The sequence below is a fragment of the Cheilinus undulatus genome, linkage group 11 (assembly GCF_018320785.1).
Source record: "Cheilinus undulatus linkage group 11, ASM1832078v1, whole genome shotgun sequence".
Lineage (NCBI taxonomy): Eukaryota > Metazoa > Chordata > Actinopteri > Labriformes > Labridae > Cheilinus > Cheilinus undulatus.
Window position 1 is genome coordinate 41,237,335 of NC_054875.1, and position 21,190 is coordinate 41,258,524.

Below are 21,190 nucleotides of genomic sequence, written 5' to 3' on the forward strand. Positions count from 1 at the left end.
TGCCCAGGAGTGGCCGACCTACCAAAATTACTCCAAGAGCGCATCAACAACTCATCCAGGAGGTCACTACAGAACAACAGAGAGCTTTAGGCCCAGCCACATAAAATGTAGTCAGTTGAAAAGTCCAAGAAAAGAGAGCTACTAATTCAACACTCATTTATTTATGTTAATAAATCACCTTTCAGGAGGGCCCAGTCATTGTGGGCAGGCCTATAGGCCAATATCAGACCCTAGCTGCCTTCTTCAAGGTCTTTAACCTCCATACATGGGACACAACCTAATCATTATAGGCCACCTGATCACCCAGTTACAAGTATGTTTGTAAAAACAAGGTAAATGGGATTCTAAACACCTTTTAAGTGTCATTACTTCAGGACCCCTTATGGTGGTAAAATAGATGTCAGTTGGCCAAAGAAGTTGACATTCACCTCTATGAATAAGCAGTACAGCAACCTAACACAAGAGGGAGTTATAGTGTAGATAGTAGAACTGATGTTATTCACTCATGACCTTTTTCTGAAGCTAATCACAAGTTTTTATTTATTTCTCAGTATTTTTATTAGTTATTGGTTTATATGTTTATGTCAGATTTCTGTATGTTGTTTTAACTTTGCCTTTTAAGGTGACCATGAGTGCTATAAATAAAGCGCATTCTAATAATTATTATTTGTACTGATGCTCTGTCCAATGCCTCCACCTTGAGTGTGAGATTGGTTTTTATAAAACAATAAAATGATTAGCTTCAAGAGGAAACAAGCAGAAAAAAAAAATCCTTAAATTAGTGCACCACTTATCATCAACCACTTTTCTCATGCACATTATTTGTTGTAACTTTTAATGCAGTCAGTTGAATAAAGACTTTATTTTGTGATCGGGGTTCTCCACCTTTTTTCCTTGGCACCCCCTTGACTTCACAGGACACAAAAAAACAAAAAATGGCAGGAAAAAAGAGTGGAAAGAGGTTAAATGTTGCAAAAATTAGAAAAAAGAGGAAAAGAGTTGCAAAAAGTATCAAAAATAGGTTAAAAGCAACAAAAATTGTGCAAAAAGTCACAAAAATAGATGAAAAGTGGCAAAATGGACATTGGAGTGGCACAAAGGGGTTAACGTGCAGGAAAAATTGGGTTAAAGAGGCAATAAGGGGGGAAAGTATTAAAAAAAGGGGGTAAAAGGGTAAAAAATATGGCAAAAATAGCCTGGCAAAGCAGTGAAAATGGGTTAAAATGGGCGAAAAAGGTGACAAAAATAGGTGTAGAAGTGACAAAAATTATCAAAAATTGTTTAAGGGTGGCAAAAACAGTTGCTGAAAAGGCCAAATGAAGAAGAGAAAAGGGGTTAAAAAGTGTCAAAAATGACTTACTATTGGTGATAAATCACAGTTGGGTAGGGCCCATTCTCTGGGATTTTCAGGGGCCTAGCCAAGTCTGTGGGCAGGCCTGTCTCCTCGTGGCCTGCTGCATTATAATAATAATAATAGTACATAGTGTTTACAAGAGCCTTTCTGGCTCCAGTGATGTTGTACTCTACATAAGTCATGGGATTCCTCTCGTCCAATCAGAAGACTTGGTCAGACCTAACTGCCGCATAACAACAAATAAAGAAATTAAAAACATGTGGATCACATTTATTCAGTAAACCTTTATTTATCAGTGCATGAACAGAATGCCATGACCAGATTATTTCTATCACCCATTTATATCATCTCTTCCAACTTCCCTTAAAAAAATAATGAAACGATTTACAGAGGATTTTTTTCTGCATGAAGGCAAATATTTATACAGGTGCTGTACAATTTATAAACATTTACATCTACCATGATGTCAAAACTAAAACTTTTTTTTTGTATGTTGGAGCAATGCAAGGCCACAGTATCATACATGGTAATGGCATGAATATTAATACAGTAGCCCGTAATATCAACAATAAAGTGGACAATAAATTAGTGTTTGGTCTCACAGACCGGTAGATGCATGTGTTACTTTAGTACGTCTCAAACAGGCAGATGAGGGTTCAGTTCAAGCAGTGATGATTTGTGAGAGCAGTTTATGAACCACTAGATGTCTCTGTAACTCCACAGTAGCAACATGAAACGCGCCTTAGTCCTAGGGCAGGGCGCAAGCGATCCCAATAAATTAAAGGACAAATCTAGCATTTTTATCCCAAAAAGAAGCAACTTTCACATTATACACAATGAGCAACCACCGCAGGACAGCATTTTCTGACCCTTTTTGTGGACATTTATCTTCCTTCATAGGGAGCCTGGCTCTATTTCTAACACAAAAATGCCAGCCATGATGCTTATAATGATTAGCAACGATTAAGCAAAAAAAAAAAAGAAAGAAATTACACACTATTATTCACATTGAGGGTTACATACTAAATAAAAAAATGATCAAAAATAGATTTTGAGGTTAGAGTGAAGAAAAGCGATATGCTTTTTGTGCCTACATTTATATTGATAAAAATATCTCTTAAAGTCAAAGGCAGAGGGCTCACTTCTCTTTACAATCAGGCTCTGTTAATTCAACTCATCTAAATCTTTGCAAATATATTTGTATTAACTTTGTTAAATTATATTTTGGATTAAGTATAGTCGATGCTACAGCGATATTTAATATACACAGTCTTCTTGTACACACACATAGCAGAAGGACTCAAATACAGAGCTGCTAACGTAGACAGCGCTATGAATCAGGCTTGCATGACTGTTACAGACACTGAAATGGCAGAAATAGAATGTATAGATAATTTTTAGTCTTTTTATTTTAATTGGTGATGCTTATTGGTCTACACATTCTATTTCTAGCATCAAATCCACATCAAAAGTGAAATGACTCTGAATGGATGTGTGTACTATCAGATTTGTTTACATATAATTTCAATAAATTACATTATGCTTCATTATTAACACACAAGTAACAAACATTAGAACTATAACCACAAGTATCTGGTCTGCTGATTGATGCATATAAAGCTGCAGGGAAGTCTGAAGACTCCGACAGAAAGTCTACTCATGTATGAATAAAATCACATGTACAGTTCTTAACCCAAGCTGATCCCTCGAACAGATACTTCGTAGACGTCCTTTTGCAGCCGACTTCAAGGGAAACGTCACCAGCCTCGCTTTTCAGTACATCCATCAGTGATAGGAACGGTGGATCAATCTTGTCTGGAAGAAACGCTGAGTGATTGCATGATAAAGTCTTAAACCTTCAAAGCGTCAAAGAGACATATCCTTCATCGAGACGGGTAGATGGGGAGAGCAGTTCGTCTTCTTACCCTCAAATAGTCTCACAGTGAGTGCAAAACAGAGCAGCTTCTTTATAACCGGAGTCCCTGATTGGCACAAAAAAGACTTCAATGTCACATCCAAAATATCACACTCAGAACCAACGATCCACACAAGGTACAAGCACGCATGTCCGATCAGACATCAGAACCTTGATGCACACTGACCGAGGCAAACTGGGTGAAAAAAAGCAATGAGAAGCTATGTTGCTGGTTACACAGTGGTCTGCTTTGTCCGAGAGTGCTAAAAAATCCTTCAGTTTTGAGAGTTCATATCTGTAAGAGGCTCAGCTTACTTTTAATACACGCAGAGTCCTGATCAAACATCTGCATACGATGCTTCCACTTGGGACTGGATCTTGGCCGAACTGGGCACTTTCCACGGACCAGGAGTGATCTGAGCTTTCTTGCTGGTAGTGGTCCCGTTCACATTTGGATCCTGGATGCTACTGCTGGAACCTCTTGGATCCTTTCTGTTTGCTTCCTCGGTAGGCCCAAGTTGCTTGTTTTCTTGATTCTCTCTCCCACTCCTTCGGCTTAAGGTGCCGCTCTCAGCATCCGACCCCGCTCTTTCCCTGGATTTTAGTGCTGCCGCCTCTTGCTCAGCCCTTTTGCTCTTCTTGTGGCGCTCCTCCTCCTCTTTGTACCTCCAGTCCTTCCCCTCTCCAGAAGCGCTGCTGGGTTGTTGGCCAGCTGGACGTCTGGGACTAGCAGGATCATTTTCCCTCTTAGAGGTCTTTCTCGGGCTAGAAGAGCGGTGGTCTCTCTGCCCTTGGGCTTTTCTCTCTCGGCTCATATCCTCCAGGGATCCGCCGTGGCCTCGCTCTGTTTTTCTTGGGCTTGGGGAGCGCTCTGCATGATCTGCACGGATGTCTGTGGCTCTCATGGGACTAGCAGACTTGGAGTCGCTCCTGCCTGTTTTTCTGGCCTGGTTGCCGGGGCTAGTGGTGCGTTTATGGTCACGGTGAGCGAGCTGCTGTCCTCTTGATCTGTTAGCCTGCCTGCCATGCTCCTGCCCAGACTCGGGGGACCCAGACGCCCTGGAATCCCCACCAGAGAGCTCATCAGATGGGGCTGTTTTAGGTGAGGATGGGGACAGCTCGGAGGTAGAGAGGGAGACAGCGGATGGGGAGGCTGGAGATGACTGCCCTTCAGATACAGAAATTCTGGGAAAGCTTGAGGTTGGAATGGTTACTTTGTCCTTTGAACCTAAAAAATAAACAATGGAAAGTGAAAAAGGATCCCCCTACTGACCGTATATACAGATGGACAACACCCAGCACCTTTGATGTTGTACAAAAGTGAAGACAACTTAACAAATTAACCTAAATTAACCTAAATATGTGGTGAACAATAGTCTCAGCCTGAACAGTTAAACATTTGAAATTGAATAAGGCACGGCTACACCTCCCAGCAACAGGAATTTGCTTTCTCTGTATTATTGCCATCAATTCTTACATTGATCAAATCCTACTCATATTTGATCAGGTAAATCCTAAGACCCTCACAATGCACTGCAGTGAAAACTGTAAACCAGGCCCAATGCTATGACCTTGCCAATTCTTTTGTTTGCCATGAAACAGGAAGTAGTGTTATCAGGGGTTTATAATGCCTCTGCAGCCATTAAACTTGGCAGAAAAGGTTAGAGCAGGGACATAAGATGGTTGTTATGGATTTTGTTGGCAGGCAAAGCTAAATGGCTCAGTGGCACCCCCTAGAACATTCAGACCCCTCGCATGTTAAACTTGGCAGGCACATCTATCGTGCCAAGACATACAAATAACGCTGCATTAAATTATGTTGCCAAATCAACAGGAGGTTCATCATTTTGGATATTTGTTAAATAACTATTAGTACCTAGATACCACCCATTCTGAGCTGGATTGTGTGCATTGTGGCCTGTCCCCTTCCTGCCCCTTCTCCTAACCAAAAAACACATTTGACTTATCAATAAATGGCAAAGATACATCAGAACAGAAGTTCAATGACTCGTGTCAGTGTTGCTATATATTTTTTTAGCTTACTTCTCTAATCTGCTAATCTACATTACATTTTGTGACCAGTGCGCTGGTGACTCCAGCCTCTGGACATCTGCTCTACCCACTGAGCTTAACCGATGCTTACATATAAGATGCCAATTGGAGTTGAAAAGCCACCTATATGCAACCATAACTTCATCTGTTTTATAATGTTATGATGCTACAACATTATAAATGCCATGATTTTATGTTGACCTTTGGATTTAGGCTCCTGTAAAACATTAAACTTTTTGTTTAATAACCTTGTATACCACTTAAGACCTTGTCTTTCCCATTTACCATTCATTTAAATAGGTTGTTATCATCAGTCCTAGAGACGATCTACAGGGGAATCTCCAAATGTTTTTACCAAGCTGCAACCTCCAGCTTGAAAATAAAATCAATATGCACAAGTCAAAAAAATTGCAGTTCCTTGTTTGGTCACTAGCAGCTGGCTCCAAAAGCACCAGATGTCCCATTAAGGCCTATTCTACAATAACCAAGTTTACAGCAGAAATAAACCTGTTTACAGCCTCTTATAGATAACAAATTTAGTATAAATGGCTCATGTCCTTATTGGTACACACTGTCCTGGGAACTACTTAACTTTTTTTGTCTGTTGTGATTATCTTAAAGCTAGAAGTTGTACATAGGTGTGTGGCTGATCTGACTGATACATAGTGGCATTGTAGCTGTTTTTTAAGGGGCTAAGACCCACCTCAACTCACCTTTTGCAACTTGTGACGGAAAGTTTGAGATGACATTTCAGCAATGGTGACCTCTAATATCAGGCTTCAGAGACCAACAAGTGTGATACCACTGAGACTATCTCCATGTTTTACAGTCGATGGTTTTGGCTCCACTTTTGAGGTGCATCATGTTGTCCATCTTTATATACAGTCTATTTCAAGCTGATCAAAAGTGTCTATTCTAAGGAACAGCAAAAGCTAAATAAAATATCACTTGCATGGGATATTTCACATGTTCAACAAAAGTTAATCAAACATGGCATGCAGCAGAAGTAAAATATCCACATATTGTGAGAACCTTGCTTGATTCCTGTAATAACCCTCTGTAATATCCCTCTAAATATTTGCCTTGTTTGAGATATGTATCAGCCATCAATGGGAAAGGTGCTAGCATTCACCCACCACTGACACTTCAATTTCCCCCCCGAGCTGATAAGAATTGCACAGCAGCGATCTAAAGCAGATATATGCAGCAGAAAACCAGAGAGAGAAACAGAAGAGTGATGGACTTAGTGGTGCTGAAATGAGATTTTTAGATTTCTAAGAGCAACAACTCATAGAAATTCATTCCAATGTGATCTTTGAATTGAAAGGTGGATGCCAGTGAATGCACACAGAGCCTTACGCCACTTGTCACTGATTATGATCAAGTTAAGGACCTTTCTTGAGGTCTCTATTTTCATTCAAGCTCAGGAGGAGGTGTGTGTTCAGTGGCATCCAAGGTTTTTTAATACCCTTAAAAAATAACTTGCGGAGCTCTGAAGCCTCCCAGCACTCCTGTTCGTTCTTCTAGGACTCACTGCTTTGGTTCAGCCCAGGGGAACTCTGCTTTTAATTACTGAATGATTGACTGAGTTACAGATAACTGATCTAATTCAGATTGATCATGGGGATGAGGGGAGGGAAGGAGGAGGACATTTAAATCGGGGAGATGAATCACTTTGAAAGAAGAGGTCAGAGCAAAAGTATGAGGAGTACAAGGTTTACCAAGGTTATTAGGGACAGACCAAGAAAAGCAGTGAGGCCTTTAGTGATGCTCTGGTTTCATGTAGAAGCACAGGGTGGAAGAAGAGTTCAGACCTATAGGAGGAAAAGATAAAGAGGTAGAAACAGACAGCCAAGCCGGTGCAGGAAACCGGAGCAGAAACAGAGCACAAGAGATAGATAGAAGAAGTGACATAGAATGAGAGGAGAGAAAAGTCAAGAGAGAAGCTCGCAACACATGCATGAGAATAAAGAAAGTCAGCACCCTGCTCAAAAGCATATCCATACAGAAGCCTCTACATAGTATGTATGGTTAATATGCTATTGCGTAGCTCTAAAATCTACAATGTGTGTACATGCATGCAGCGATCAGCAGGCACTCACTGTGATCTGGGACCAAGCCTTGACCCGGTCTCAGCAGCAGATGAACTTTATTGCCTCCTGCTTGGATTAGCTCGATGGCTCGGGTGTGCGTGATGCCCTGCGTGGCCTCACCGTTGATCTCCACAATCTGATCTCCAACCTGTGATGCAGATATGGTGTTAAAAAGTCACAAGCAGAGGGGTTTGAGAATTTAATTAGCAAGACTAAGAGCAGACAGAATTATCTAAAGTGAGACGAGAGGATTTTAAACAGTGGAACTTTGAACTGTGCCTGCCCTCATTAAACAGGAGTGGAAACTTGAGGCTTTATTAATGTCAGAGGTGAAGAGAACACCATGAGTTTGATGAGGGAAAGCAAAAAATACCGTCTGCTTCCATAGCGTCAGCTATGCAGCTGGTATATCGGTTCCCCCCAGATCTAGAAACAGCTTACACCGACAACTAACGGAAACGAACCTATTACTAAGACTATAGGAATTATGGCAATGGGCGAATTTGCCAAAATGTTGAAGTATCCCTTTAAGGAGAACAGCATTCACCAGTGAGTCCTCTTGAATAGCCAATCAGCCATTTGTTTGTCAAAGCCGGACACAAATACTATACACATGTTTGCAATTTCAGTATAACTTCACCTATTCACCCAAGCTGCAGATTTATTTTTAGAAATTACAGAAGGGTAGTGTATTGATAATCTGAATGGTCAGTAAAGCCACAGCAACTCATCAGCCAGATTAACCCCAGCTATACTAACTGGATGTAATATCTTTTTCTTTTGTCCATTTTCCTTTTCTCTCCTGCTAAAAGGCGCCCAAAAATTAATCTCAAAACAAAGAGAAATCTTAGCATAAAGGCACTCCTTCACAACCCCAGAGCTCGCCTCAGAATCAAAACATTTATAAGTCCTCTATTGTATCAAAGTAATCCAGTCCCCACAGTTTAAGACTTTGAAAACCCCTGAGAGTGTTTTATCAATTTAATTTAAAGTTCAAAAGTGCAAAGCAGCATTGTCAGGTTCATTCTGAGGACAGAGACAGAAAAATTGAATAAACTCACATGTATCCGTCCATCTTTAAGAGCAGGTCCTTCCTCAGCCAGTCGCAGGATAAACAGACCCATGTTGTACTCTTTCCCTCCTCTCAGGCTGAAGCCGAAGCCTCGCTGGCTGCGCTCCAGCTCGACCACAAAACAACCCTGCAGTTCAAACACGAGAACATGAACTCTTTATACTGACCTAGGATGAGCATGACCTGTCTGACATACGATATAACCTTCTGGCTCCAATCCAGCCTGGAAAAATCTGTGTTTCATGGATGATATATAGTTAAGCCCAGTTCAGATTAAGAATTTATTATCATTCAGAGCCTTTAGGTGGGCTCACACTTGGCTTAATTGTTCTATATACCATGCTGGAGCATGACTGTCCCTCTTCCCCAGTCTCTCACTGGCCTGCAGTCACATAACTTAGGCCTGAGCATGGTTTCTCTTGTGCACATCATCACATTACAGTATGATGAACACATGGCTTTGTTTACATCTATTTTTAATTGTCTTGGTTACAAATGACCCTCTACCACTTCTGAATTTCTTACAAGGTGGCACGTCTTTAATACATCATGTCCACATTGCGTACCCGTGCTTGAGCTCATGTAACTACACCATGCCAAAGCCCACCTTTCCATCTGTACCAGGGTCAGGGGAGGCACAGAGCACTGACACTAGTCAAACAAACCAGACTTTCAGGGTCACACCTGCTTGGACACGGTACAGATCGCCTAGTGTGAGTGCGCCCTTTGAGGCATAATTAAAGTAAAACAAAAGCAGGAGATCCCACCTGCTTAGGGCCTGAAGTTATGAGTGTTCCCTCCTTTAATAGGAGAGAGTTTCTTGCTTCAGTGTCACCATTCCTGCAGAAGAAAGAAAAGACCATAAACATATTAGACTGCGCTTTACATTGCAGTACATATGAAATATATTCACATGCCAGTGTTTTACTGCAAAATAGGGCTGCTGCATGTATTTCCTCTTGAGATGACAACCAAATGTCAGAAATTAAAAATCACGCACATCAAACACATATATGAAATAGATAAAAATGCAAATACAAAAGAAAAAACAAAAGAAGGCTTTTTCAAAATATGCTTATATCTCAATGTGTGCTTCAATATGATCTAACGCTAGGGTATTTTATTTATAAAGAGTTTTAGTTGTAATTTTGACCTTTTGATCTCATAATCTTTACTTTTTGTCTCATACTTTGACCTTTTAGTGTCACAATTTAAAATTTTAACTCATATTTTGACCTTTTCATCTCCTAACTTTGACTTGTGAATCTCATATCTTGAAGTCATGATTTTGACTTTCCATATTTTTAAAAACATTATTTGGCCTTTAAATTTCACGTTTTGCCCTTTTGAACTTATAACTTTGACTTTTTATCTCAGATTTTGAGCCTTTAAACTTATCATTTTTACTTTTTTAATCCAAAAATGATTAACATCACTTTTAAGCAGTGTTAATTTCATTGACTAAAACTAGTTTGTCGATAGCCTTTTTTCTGACAAAAACTAGACTAAGTCTTACAAAAATAGATCTGTGATGACTAGAATTGACAAAAACTAAGTTTAGTTTTTGCTAGGATGACTAAAACTAGACTAAAATGTAATTTAGTTTTCGTCTGACATTCAAAATCCGTATATTTCTCCGTGATATTTCTTTCACTGGCCCCGGACTCAATCTGAGTTTGACACCCCTAGTGAAGGTTATGTGTTAAGAACTGCCAGATGAGCGTTAGTTTAAGATACAACATAATTACCACAAAATTGCACGATATAACAAGGAATAACTTGATAATTAGCACATTATAACTAGGTAAATTCTAGTAATAATAATAATAATAATAATAACAATTATTATTTGTAAAATTCAACTTGTTACTAGGTAATTACCATCTTATTACTGTAAAATTTCTGGGTAAATAGGGCCCAAGAAGATAAAGTACAATCTAAATGGGTACCATGGAAAAACAGACTGATTGAATGATTGATTTATCAGTGTTTAGCGTTGGCGGCAATACTCCTATTGATTTCAATTCAATTGAGAGAGATCTATCCATTACTTTGAGTTATTTTGTTATTTTCTACACTTTAAAGTTCATCCAGATAGGTGATAGTAATGCAGCTTTAAGCTAGTCTGCCAACTGCCAGTCAAATCAAAAGATATAGGAAGATAGTTTGCATCACAAGGTGTGCAAGTCTCTGCTGTGTCTGTAAAAGTGTGCTTTCAATACCCAAGGGGATTTGTGTAGTATTGCACCAGCATGTGTCTTGCTAGCTGTAATGCTTCCACGTAAGATACAGCTCATGAAAATAAATCATTTCTCTGTATTAAAAAGAGAGTAGTATTTTCCTCCTGCTTTTCGACTAAGTCCAGTACGATCCACACCGCTACGCCCTCATAACAGCAGCATGAGCCTCTTCCGCTGGCTTGGTTATAAAACACACATTCGCCAACGTAAATCCTTCAAAGAGCCGTGTTGCTTTACCAGTTTAGTGACAGTAACGGGGGCATACTTTAATGCTTCGCAGAGCTCATTACAATGCCTTTGTGGGAACTTAGCTCTGCTGACACATTATCTGAAGAGTCTAGGCCTTCTTAACGTTCCTGGCATGGAGAAGAGTTTACACACTTCATGCTGCCAAGCTGACAGCCTCAGCTCATATCTAGCATTGGCTGACCTTAGGCTTGTGTTAGGAGATTATACAGAAAAGAGGGAGGGGGCTGCCGAGAAACGGACAGGGGGCTAAACATGGAGGGGAGAGAACACATGCTGGTAGGCAGTGAAAGCGAGTGGGTGAGAAGTGCTGCTGCAGCATAGGATTAAAAGTCTGACACAGGTAATCTTGTTTAAAAAGGAAGATCAAAGAGCAAGCGAGACTCCTTATAATTCGGTCTCTTTTCTTGCTTTGCCATCCAAACATTGACCATGGGGGGATTTTCTGTCTTACTGGATAATAAGGAGAGGGCAGGATACAGGAGATGGTAATGGGGCCACAGTGCAGCACACGGCAGAGCATGCTTTTAGAGGATTGGGGCTAATTTATGGTTCATGTGGCAGAACCTGTATTAGACTGTCAGTGGTGGGCTCATTGCTTAGGAGGGATGCTTGTGTAAAGCTTGTGTTTGTCTGCGTGTTTGTGTACCTGTCCTGGTAGCTGGGAGGCTGTTGGCCCATCGCTCGGTGTTGTGCTGAAGGGCTATGCCGGGCTGAATTTGTTCCAGATGGCGGAGCGCTGTCTGTACAAACACAATTCATAACACAAACTCATTTAGGAAGATCTTGTTATCTTCTTTTCCCCCGTTCATTTTCATTATCCTATTCCCAGAAAATAACCCCGATAAATCTGAAAACCAGCTCAACAGGACTTTTTCAGTGTCAGCCTACCGTCTTCAGGCACCACAGTGAGGGTGACAGTGTTGCCGGCGTCCTTGATAAGCTGGACGATTTCATTGTGAGACAGTTCCATGATGGACAGGCCGTTGACAGCAGAGATACGGTCTCCCACCTTCATCTGACCTAGACGGTCTGTTGGGCTGCCCTCGATAATACGGCCGATTTTGTGTGGTATTACTGCAAGAGGGACATAAAAACTTTTTTTTATTTGTATGTTTGAGCATCATGGATTCAATAAAGGATAAAGATATCACTTTCAACACAACGACTTCAGGTTTTGTGGCTTTGTAAGCAGAGCTGTTGTTGGCAATCTAAAGCTGGGAACGCACTACAAGATAATTGTGACAATTTTAGACCAGCAAGTACGGTGTCAGTCTATGGGAAAATGCTGAATATCCAACTTTTTCATTACCTCTGCATACTAGCATTTGACACTTAGCCCAAATACAGCTTAGTCTAATGAGAACGGCCTTAGTTTTGCACCTATTTACTCAACGTACAAAGTGCCATATTGCTAGATTTAGTTTTTAGGGAGCTGATCAGATCTTTTACTTCTTAAAGGGGAATACAAAAGGTAAATTTCATTGCAGCACATTCATATTAGTTCTGTTGTTTTCTATTTAAATCTGAGTTTTCTGACAGCTCAAAAGTCATCAGGGTTCATACAGTTGCTATGAGTTCTTGAAAGTGCCCAAATCTTTAAAAAAAATATATATATATACATATTTTTTTTTTTCATTAAGTTTTTCATTAACATTGTGACAACATTGTGAGATTTTCAGTAACATTGTGACATTCAATCAACAACTCAGATGACTCATAGATATAAATAGAAAGGTGACTTATATGTATCCATATATCCACACATACAAATGGACATACATACCTACAAATATGTATGGTACATTAATATATAGAGGGAAAAAAATGACCAAAAGTTACAAGAAAACAATGTTAATAATAATTGATATGGCTCCTTAGTCATGCCTCTATCAAGTCTAATAACCACAAACTGAAGGCACAACCTGCTAAAAATGACTTTTTTGTGCTTATAAATGATTTAACGTTATTTTGAAAATGCTAAGGTCTATTTTGTTTTTCTTTTCTGTATTTCTAACCTCCTGGTGGGGGCTTGTTCTTCGATGTGAGGATAACAAATCCAAATCCTTCATTGTCTTTGCGCTGAAGAGTAACATCGAAGCACTCCGGCCGGGACGTCTGAGCAGGCTGGATGGCGTTTGGAATCTCTCCACGAGGAACTTTGGGTGAGCTGTTGACCTGGGCGGATGCTACCTGATGAGGCTGCTGAATGCCGTCCTCCTCTCCGGCGCCGTCTGAAAAACAAGCATGCACAGAAACATGAAGGACAGCGCACTGGGAAGCAACTGGAACAGCTCTGCTTACATTGCTATGAAAGTGAGGTTCATCTCAGCAGAGGTCATTGGAATTAGCTGAAAATCATAAACATTACAAGTCAAAATGCTCCAGGATTTAAAATTGATGTAATCTTTCCATAAATAATCCCAAAACACAGCTGCCTTATTGAAGACTACCATACCCTGTTGTTTATTGTGAACTCAAAATAAAAGAATATCAACTCTATCCTTTGGATAAAAGCCCTACATGATTTGTTATTCATAAGCTTATCTGCTTCAACCGCTCTTCATTGTATGTTTGTTCTGCTGAGTCCCTTTTTTTGTCAAACGACATCAGGAAATCTTTTCTAAACGGCTGCTTTGGAAGCATAAAGCCAAAGATGATTGATGCGTGATTTTTGCAATGCGAACAAAGCTGTTGTTGCAATACATCAAATCTAAAGTAATTTCAAAAAGTGCTTGGATTATTCACAGAGTGGCTATTGGTGGTGGTAAACAAGCCTGAATACAGCAGGGGTGTGTGCTATTAAAAAAATAGGAGAACTCAGCGTTTTCTCTTTTATTCATCCTTTGAGATGTAAATTGACTCCATCAGCTGATCCAATCTTCACTGCCCTTCACACAAGATCAATCAGACGAGACAGAAAAATACAAAACAAACAATCCTCAGCCGGTAATTGCTTAAGTTTATTTCATTCCTGTTTGGGCGGATTGGAAAAATCATCTCCTTTTTGTGATTAAAGTGATGAAAAAACAGAATCGTCACACCAAACTTGACTTTTCTTCTCAGAAAAAGATCTAAACCATCCTAAAAGACAATTTTAGATGAACTTCATTTATTCCGATTTATCTGTGGAACTCATCCAGAACAAATTTAAAGGATTAGTGGGAAGATTCCCAGATCAAAGCTGCTGCTCAGAGGTCTTCCTGCAGCATTCAGACAGACAAAAGAAGCAGAAACAAAAATCTGCGCTTTTAAGTGATCCCAGAGAAACATGGAGCTGATTATTTAAAAGCAGACCCACCTGTGTGGGACAGCTTCCTGCGGACTGTGAGCATGACCTGGCCGTTGCGGGCGGCGTTGGTCATCAGCTCCAGCACCTGTTTGTGTGATTTGCCCTTCACGGGCACGCCATCTATACAGAGCAGCTCATCCCCTGCCCGCAGGCGCCCGTCCTTCTCTGCAGCACCCAGCGGCACGATGGCACCGATGTACACCTGTGGAGGAGAGAAGAGAAGCTTTACACGCTGATCTGAGCCGCAGAGAGCATGAGGATTGACAGGCTTTATGGTAAATAATCAGCTGAAATCCGCTCAGCTGCTTTGAGCATGAATGTCTATTCTTCCAAAGACCAAAAAGATGTTTGATGCTTTTTTAGAATCTATTTCAGCATCACCTCACAGCAGTAGTATAAATTCAGACTAAAGAAGTATCACAGTATTTTTAAGCCCCAGCCCATTGGGTGCTTTACTTTGGGGTCCAAAAATACAAGAAGTGCAAAAAGTTTTGGAACTGCTCCATAAGATCTTAACCTGCAAGAATCTTTGAGGCGACTGTGTAAAATGAAAGTAAGTCCAAAGCTAGAAAGTATGTTTGTTTGCCATAGACTAGTGCAAATCTTATTCCTCCCTCCATTATCCACAAGGCTGCTTGTAAGGGGGGAAATCTTTCAGGGGCCATGTCCCGTGGGGGGCCCATGGAGGTTGAAAAAACCTAGTCCAATGTACTTTAAGGAAATGGGAACTGAATTCTATGTTTAACCTTAAAATAGATGTTTTTTAATAAAATGAAATGGGTCAGTTTGAGCTTGAGATGAAACAAAGAGATAGAAAGCATATCACAAGCTTTTTTGCCACATAATTGTTTCCAATTGTTACAAACTCAAATCAAATCTGAAAATGGCTTTGCGACCCACTTTTGGGTCCCGACCCACCAGTTGAGAATCAGTCAATCATTGTATAGCTGAACTGAGGCAGAAAATTTCAGAATAAAAGCATTCTGTACAAACAAAATAAGTTTCTACATGAATGCCAAAATGAGATGTCACAACCACAAACCAAAAGTGTAACTGTACTGTTTATCTTCCTCGTGACACATTCAACCAATGATGAAACAGAAAGCTTTAGCAGCAGTTGAGGTTTAGAGAATAATAATGTGACTGATGGGTTTTAGCTTGTGGTCTTCATTAGGGTCAAACATATTTTACCAACGTGGACAGCTAGTACTGTGCAAAACTTTTAGGCATATTTGGGCCAAAAATAGAGGCTAAAGATATGCCCTCTAGGGTTCAACATAAGGAACTGCATTTCTTTTTTTTTTTCTTCTTTTTTTTTTTTTTTTAACAGATGGTAAATGCTGATAAACTACCAGTAGCCATTTTCACCCTTGTGCATCTTGGAAACTGTGTTTACTGGAATGACTGTGAAAACATAGGACTAATGTTGAACAGCAATAAATAATTGCAGAAGACAAGGAAAACAGAGCATATTTCATATGTAAGCATACAAACGACCAAACATGCTATGCTAAGCTAATTTGTTTAGCCATTCACTTGTTCATTTACATGTTAAATAACCTGTTTTTTTTTACACCTAACATCCCTTCCAACTGTTCCCTTAAACGTTCAAATATATAAATGGTGCTACGGAAATGATCTTATAGCACTTCATATTTCAAATCAGAGTTTTTAATCTGATTGCATATCATGTTACGCTGAAAAATATGATTTGTTGTGTCCTGTTAGCTAGTTAGCAGCATAGTTGGCGAGCACACTGCCATACAGTCTCTCCGAAAATGTACCACAAAAGTTCAATTTTTTCAACGTACATTCAACATTTTCTCTATGAAAATATTGCAGTGGAGAGAAGTTTCGCAGGTAGGTCGGACTTCACAGAGATTTCCCATAGAAATGAATGGACTTCCAGTTGATTTACTTCCATAACTGTACGTATGTGGAAACGAGGTGTTAGTGCCCTAAATGTGTAAATCTTATGCACATCACTGTCCACAAATACTAAAATGAGGTAAACATGGGTCTCTAGTTATCATTTACTTGCCCATTTTGTCCAGGACACATGCATGGCTTGCAGAAAAAAATAGGCCGCTTAAGACGCGACATTCATGCAGGTAGTCTGAAAGCCCTGACTTGCTAACATGAATGGCAAAACTGAAATCAAGCTGTGATGCAGCCACTGCTCACCAAGTCTGACCACATGCCTCATCCCAAAGCTTGCACGCTCTGGACACAGGGTATCATGGAGCTTTGAGGTTTGTTTTTAAGCCCTCACTTATCCCAGTTTGACGCGTGCATGTGTTCAACAGTCTGCATGTGCCCACATGGACGTCCACAAGGGGACTACTTCCTTTCTTCTCCTTTTCTTACTTTCTTCTCCAAAAGTCAAATGTGAACTGGGAAAACTGGAGTATCTTTGGCTTCAACCTTTACTTTGAAATGATTACAGAAATACCTGAAATTGATGAGCCAGTCTAATTAGATGCTTTTAAAAGGATGTCAAATGACTTGTAGGCAGACACATCTGGCTGTAGATGTACTCCCAGATCTATTTTTGATTGTAGTGCATTCCTGTGAAATATCTGGTGTTTTACTTGCTATCATATGTCTTCTAATGTATTCAAGCACCTTGTATTATGCATGAATGGCTGCTCATAGTTGGAAACACTGATAGATGTGCTGCTGCCTGTCTTGGGTAAGTCACTCTTGGAAAATGAGCTTTTAAATAACAATGCCTGGTGAAAGAAATATGAAGTGAAATAAAAAATAGTATGTAAAACATGACCAAATTTCAAAATACCACAATCCCCTTCCATGTGCTGTTTGAAGCTCATATACAGATAAGCTTGGTATCTGACTGACATCCTCTTGTATTTGGAGGTTTTGGTATTCATCTAGCATGCTAACCTTGGTTGTTAACCACCAGACCGTGCTACCTACCGGCTGATCCGGCCCTTCGCCTCCGAGGACTCTGAAGCCAAAGCCAGACTCCTGGTTCCTTTTAATAAACACATCCAGCTCCTTGGTATTAGGAGCTGCAAAGAAAAGAGATAAGGAAAAGAGAGGAGAGAACTTTTCATTCACACAGCCATGACAGACAAAGCCCATTAGTTATGCTGTTTGAGTGTTACGTGTTGTTAGTCATTTCAGATGTGAGCTGAATAATGCAGTGAGTTGAGAGCCTGCAGTCAGGAATCCAAGATAAAACTCACTAAAATTGGTAAAATCTGATTTGAATTCCTAATATTCTTTAAGGCAAACCAAATCTTCAGTTTACTCTGACAATGAAGAGCCTCTGGATGACATGGATTATTTATGTTAATTAAAGGACAAGGAATAAATGCTTTGTTGCTACCCAGCTAAAAAGCGCTTCATGTATAATGTAATATGAACTCACGCTTGTTGTCCATCAGAGCCTTGGACTTGAGGTAGAGCTCCGTTGCATCCGGTTTGGGTGAGGACGAGCGCAGAGTGTTGGCAGAGTAAAGTACCGGATTGGGGGGAACCTCCGGCTGACCGAGGGTCTCTGTACTGCTGATCATTTCCTGTCGCTGTGACTGCATGATGGGCTGAGGGACTGCATGGGGCGACTGATGGGGCATGGGGTGGGATGCCTGTTGGGGAGCAGGCTGGGATGCAGGCTGGGACATGGGGGCTGTGCACTGCAAAACAGACAAATACAACAGCAATCAGTGCATTACACTAATAAACCAGCATTATCGAATTTATGGAGTTACCTCATTACTCAAGTAGTCACGTAAACAGCTTAATCTGATATTTTTCATTACATAAAGGCCATCATTTGATTATGAAAAATCCGATAAACAAACCTCGCTTTTTTATTGCCCAAAAATCTGACCATTCAGGGGAAGTACACATTTTAAATTGGCTATTGTATCTGGGTTTAAGTATAGGACATGACTAGAAGTAGAAGAAGAAGAGGCAAACAGTGCGTAGCACTGCTGGGAAGCAGCATTTTTTAACTGAGGTTGACAGGAACTTTAAATGGAGTATATGAATATTTCTCTATCCTGCTCCTGGAAATCTTTTCTGAAATTCTCTCTCTGTTCTGTATCAGAGAATTCATCAAGCAAAACTCTTGCACCGAATGCACATCCTGTGAGCAAAGGGCTTTGGTTGGAGTGTAGAGAGAAGGGAACTGGGACCAACAGCAGATGCTTACTGATTTAAAGCTTGGCACTGTTGCCTGGTTATGGAGAAAACTTGGAGAGAAGAAGAACGCTTTTAAGCATGTTTTGTGATTGCAAAAACTGCAACATGAGCACAGCCGAGTGCACAGCCCTGACTGAAGTCATTGCCACATTTAAAACTTTTTCTTCTCTTTCTTCCTCATTTTTATGGTGTTTTATGGTTTTTGGCAAACAGCATTTTGCTGCATTATCGCCACCATCTCAGTTTTTAAACTTGCTCTTTGTTTAAAAAAGAAATGTAGATATTCCACAGTCAACTGTTAGCGGTATTAGAAAGTGGAAGCATTTAGGAACAACAGCGACTCAGCCACAAAGCGGAGGCCATGTAAAATTACCTAGCAGGGAAATGACTAAGGTGCCATGCTAAAGTGCATGGTGCATAAAATCGCCAAGGCTCTGCAGATTCCATAGCAGAAGAGATCTGAATTTCCACTGGCATTAATGTAGGCCCAAAAACTCTGCAGCAGGAGCTTCATGGAATGGATTTCCATGGCTGAGCAGCTGCATAAAAGCCTCACATCACCAAGTCCAATGCCAAGTGTCAGATGGAGCTCACTGACACTAGTCTGTGGAGCCGTGGAAATGTCTTCTGTGGAGTGATGAATCACGCTTCTCTGTTTGGCAGTCAGATAGGCCAGTCTGGGCTTGGTGGATGCTGGGAGACTGTTACCTGCCTGACTGTACTGTGCCAACTGTTAAGTTTGGTGGTAGAAAGATAATAGTGGCTGTTTTCCAGGCTGAAGTCTAGGCCCCTTATCTCCAGAGGAGGACATTTTTTTAATGCTTCAGCATACCAAGACATTTTGGACAATGCTATGCTTCCAACTTTGTGGCAACAGTTTGAGGAAGGCCCTTTTCTATTCCAACATGACTGTGCCCCAGAGCACAAAGCAAGGACTATAAGGTCAAGGACTGATGAGTTCAGTGTGGAAGAACTTGACTGGCCCCCACAGACCCCTGACCTCAACGTCGAGCACCTTGAACCATGAACTGGAATGAAGATTGCAAGCCTGGCCTTCTTGTCCAACATCAGTGCCTGACCTCATGAATGCTCTACAGAATGAATGGGCACAGATTCCCACAAAACTCTCAAAAATCTTGAGGAAAACCTTCTCCTTATTAAAGTACATGCATGTGAATATAATGACATTACAGTCCCTGTTGGTGTAATGGTCAGGCTGCCTAAACAGTGTATGTCCATTTTTTTCTACTCTAATATTTCTTATCATCAAACAAAAGAGGATATATTTTTGACATAGGCAGAACTCTACCCACAGAAAGAAACTGTGAGAAAGGCTGACTTTTGCAAGCCCTCAATGTGATTCTGTGTTGGACCAATAATCAGTATGAGTAAGCCTGTTGCTGCCTCAGCTCCTCTCTATTTTAGGAGTGTGTAAGTGTGCAGGAGCAGCCCAGGAACAAGCTGGTGAACACGGCATATCATCTTAAACACCCATACGCAGAGGGATGTTCACTTGCTGTTTGCCAGAAGCCAGCGTATTTACCCACATGCACTTCCAGAAATAACAGCCGGGCTAATGTGGGCTCACTGAATAATGTAGCCAACAACAGCGTGCATACTCAAAAACACACTAAGTGGTGCTTGTGGGTAAGCAAGACAAACTTAAAACCTCTTCTGTTTAATCTTTAAACAGTAGTTTTAACATCAGGATGCTTAGAGTGGAGACAGTACAAAGATTCGGCTGAACTTACTGGTTTGAGGGATTTCACAGGAGACGTCTGACCTGTAGGCGACAACAGAGAAGAGTAAGTTAGTTTGTACATTCAGAATAAATAACCATGTTTAAACCAGTGTTTACAACACAGAGATGATGCTTAGATAGGCTGCATGGGCATAGTCACCACTGAAGTATAACTGCAGAAATGTGAAGTGATGATGACATGGTTGCTATTGTGAGTGTGCAAGAAAAGGGAAAGAAAGAGCAGTCTGCTGGTACATCCCTCCACTAAACTTCCTGTTGTTGTGATTGTTGTGACACAAACCATTATAAATGAGCGTCAAAAAACAATATGGTGTGATAATTGCGTATGAAATAAAAAAGTCAAAGCAGGGGGTGATGTTACAGGAGCATCTTTATCGTACTGCAAATAAGTTTGGCCAAATAAGCAGAAATACACAGACAGGGAGCAGAAAGATGCCGCTAGAGGGAAAGTACCTGCAGATCTGGGTATACGCTTTATTTAAAGGTGCAATCTGTACATTTTTGTACTGAAATGACTCCTTGTAGCATTAACTAGGAAGGCCACATTTTAACAGATTTTCTCCCTCATTATGTGAAATTCATCCATGAAATGAAAACAGTGGTTTAGTGTTAGGTAAAAACAGAGTAAGAGTACAGTTTTTTTTTTTTTAAATAGATTTGAATAACTCTGAGAATAACGCTTTGAGACTGTATAAATACACATTTAATACAGTTATGCAACGCAATTCAAAACAGTTTATCAATAAACTATTTATTGATTTGGAAGGGTGTAATAGTACAATATTTAAAATATAAATGTCATGAATTTTGACTCTAATAGCATTAGTCCCTCAGGCTGGGGCAAGCAGAAACATACTTAGTGGCTAGAGAAGCTGTTGGTCCTTCAGGAGAACAAACAACTTATTTTCACCAGTTAATGTCGGGGAATCTGGATATTTATTGGTTGATTGTCGTTATTTGGTTCATTTTCATAGTATAGGTCTACAGAGAGAGA

At 40.4% G+C, this 21,190-nt stretch overlaps 1 protein-coding gene across 1 annotated transcript in view; it reads right to left on the reverse strand.

Moving 5' to 3' along the window:
* Positions 1-1,618: 1,618 nt before the first annotated feature.
* magi3a (membrane associated guanylate kinase, WW and PDZ domain containing 3a) overlaps positions 1,619-21,190 on the reverse strand; it is a 237,816-nt gene continuing 218,244 nt past the window's right edge. Inside the window, exons 12-22 of the mRNA XM_041798984.1 lie at positions 20,186-20,217; positions 17,659-17,923; positions 17,202-17,296; positions 14,274-14,466; positions 12,991-13,206; positions 11,864-12,049; positions 11,622-11,715; positions 9,254-9,326; positions 8,476-8,613; positions 7,424-7,562; positions 1,619-4,497 (exon numbers count right to left, since the gene is read on the reverse strand). Coding sequence (XP_041654918.1) covers positions 3,608-4,497; positions 7,424-7,562; positions 8,476-8,613; positions 9,254-9,326; positions 11,622-11,715; positions 11,864-12,049; positions 12,991-13,206; positions 14,274-14,466; positions 17,202-17,296; positions 17,659-17,923; positions 20,186-20,217 — 2,321 coding nt within the window. The 3' untranslated portion in view covers positions 1,619-3,607. The remainder of the gene's footprint in view (positions 4,498-7,423; positions 7,563-8,475; positions 8,614-9,253; positions 9,327-11,621; positions 11,716-11,863; positions 12,050-12,990; positions 13,207-14,273; positions 14,467-17,201; positions 17,297-17,658; positions 17,924-20,185; positions 20,218-21,190) is intronic.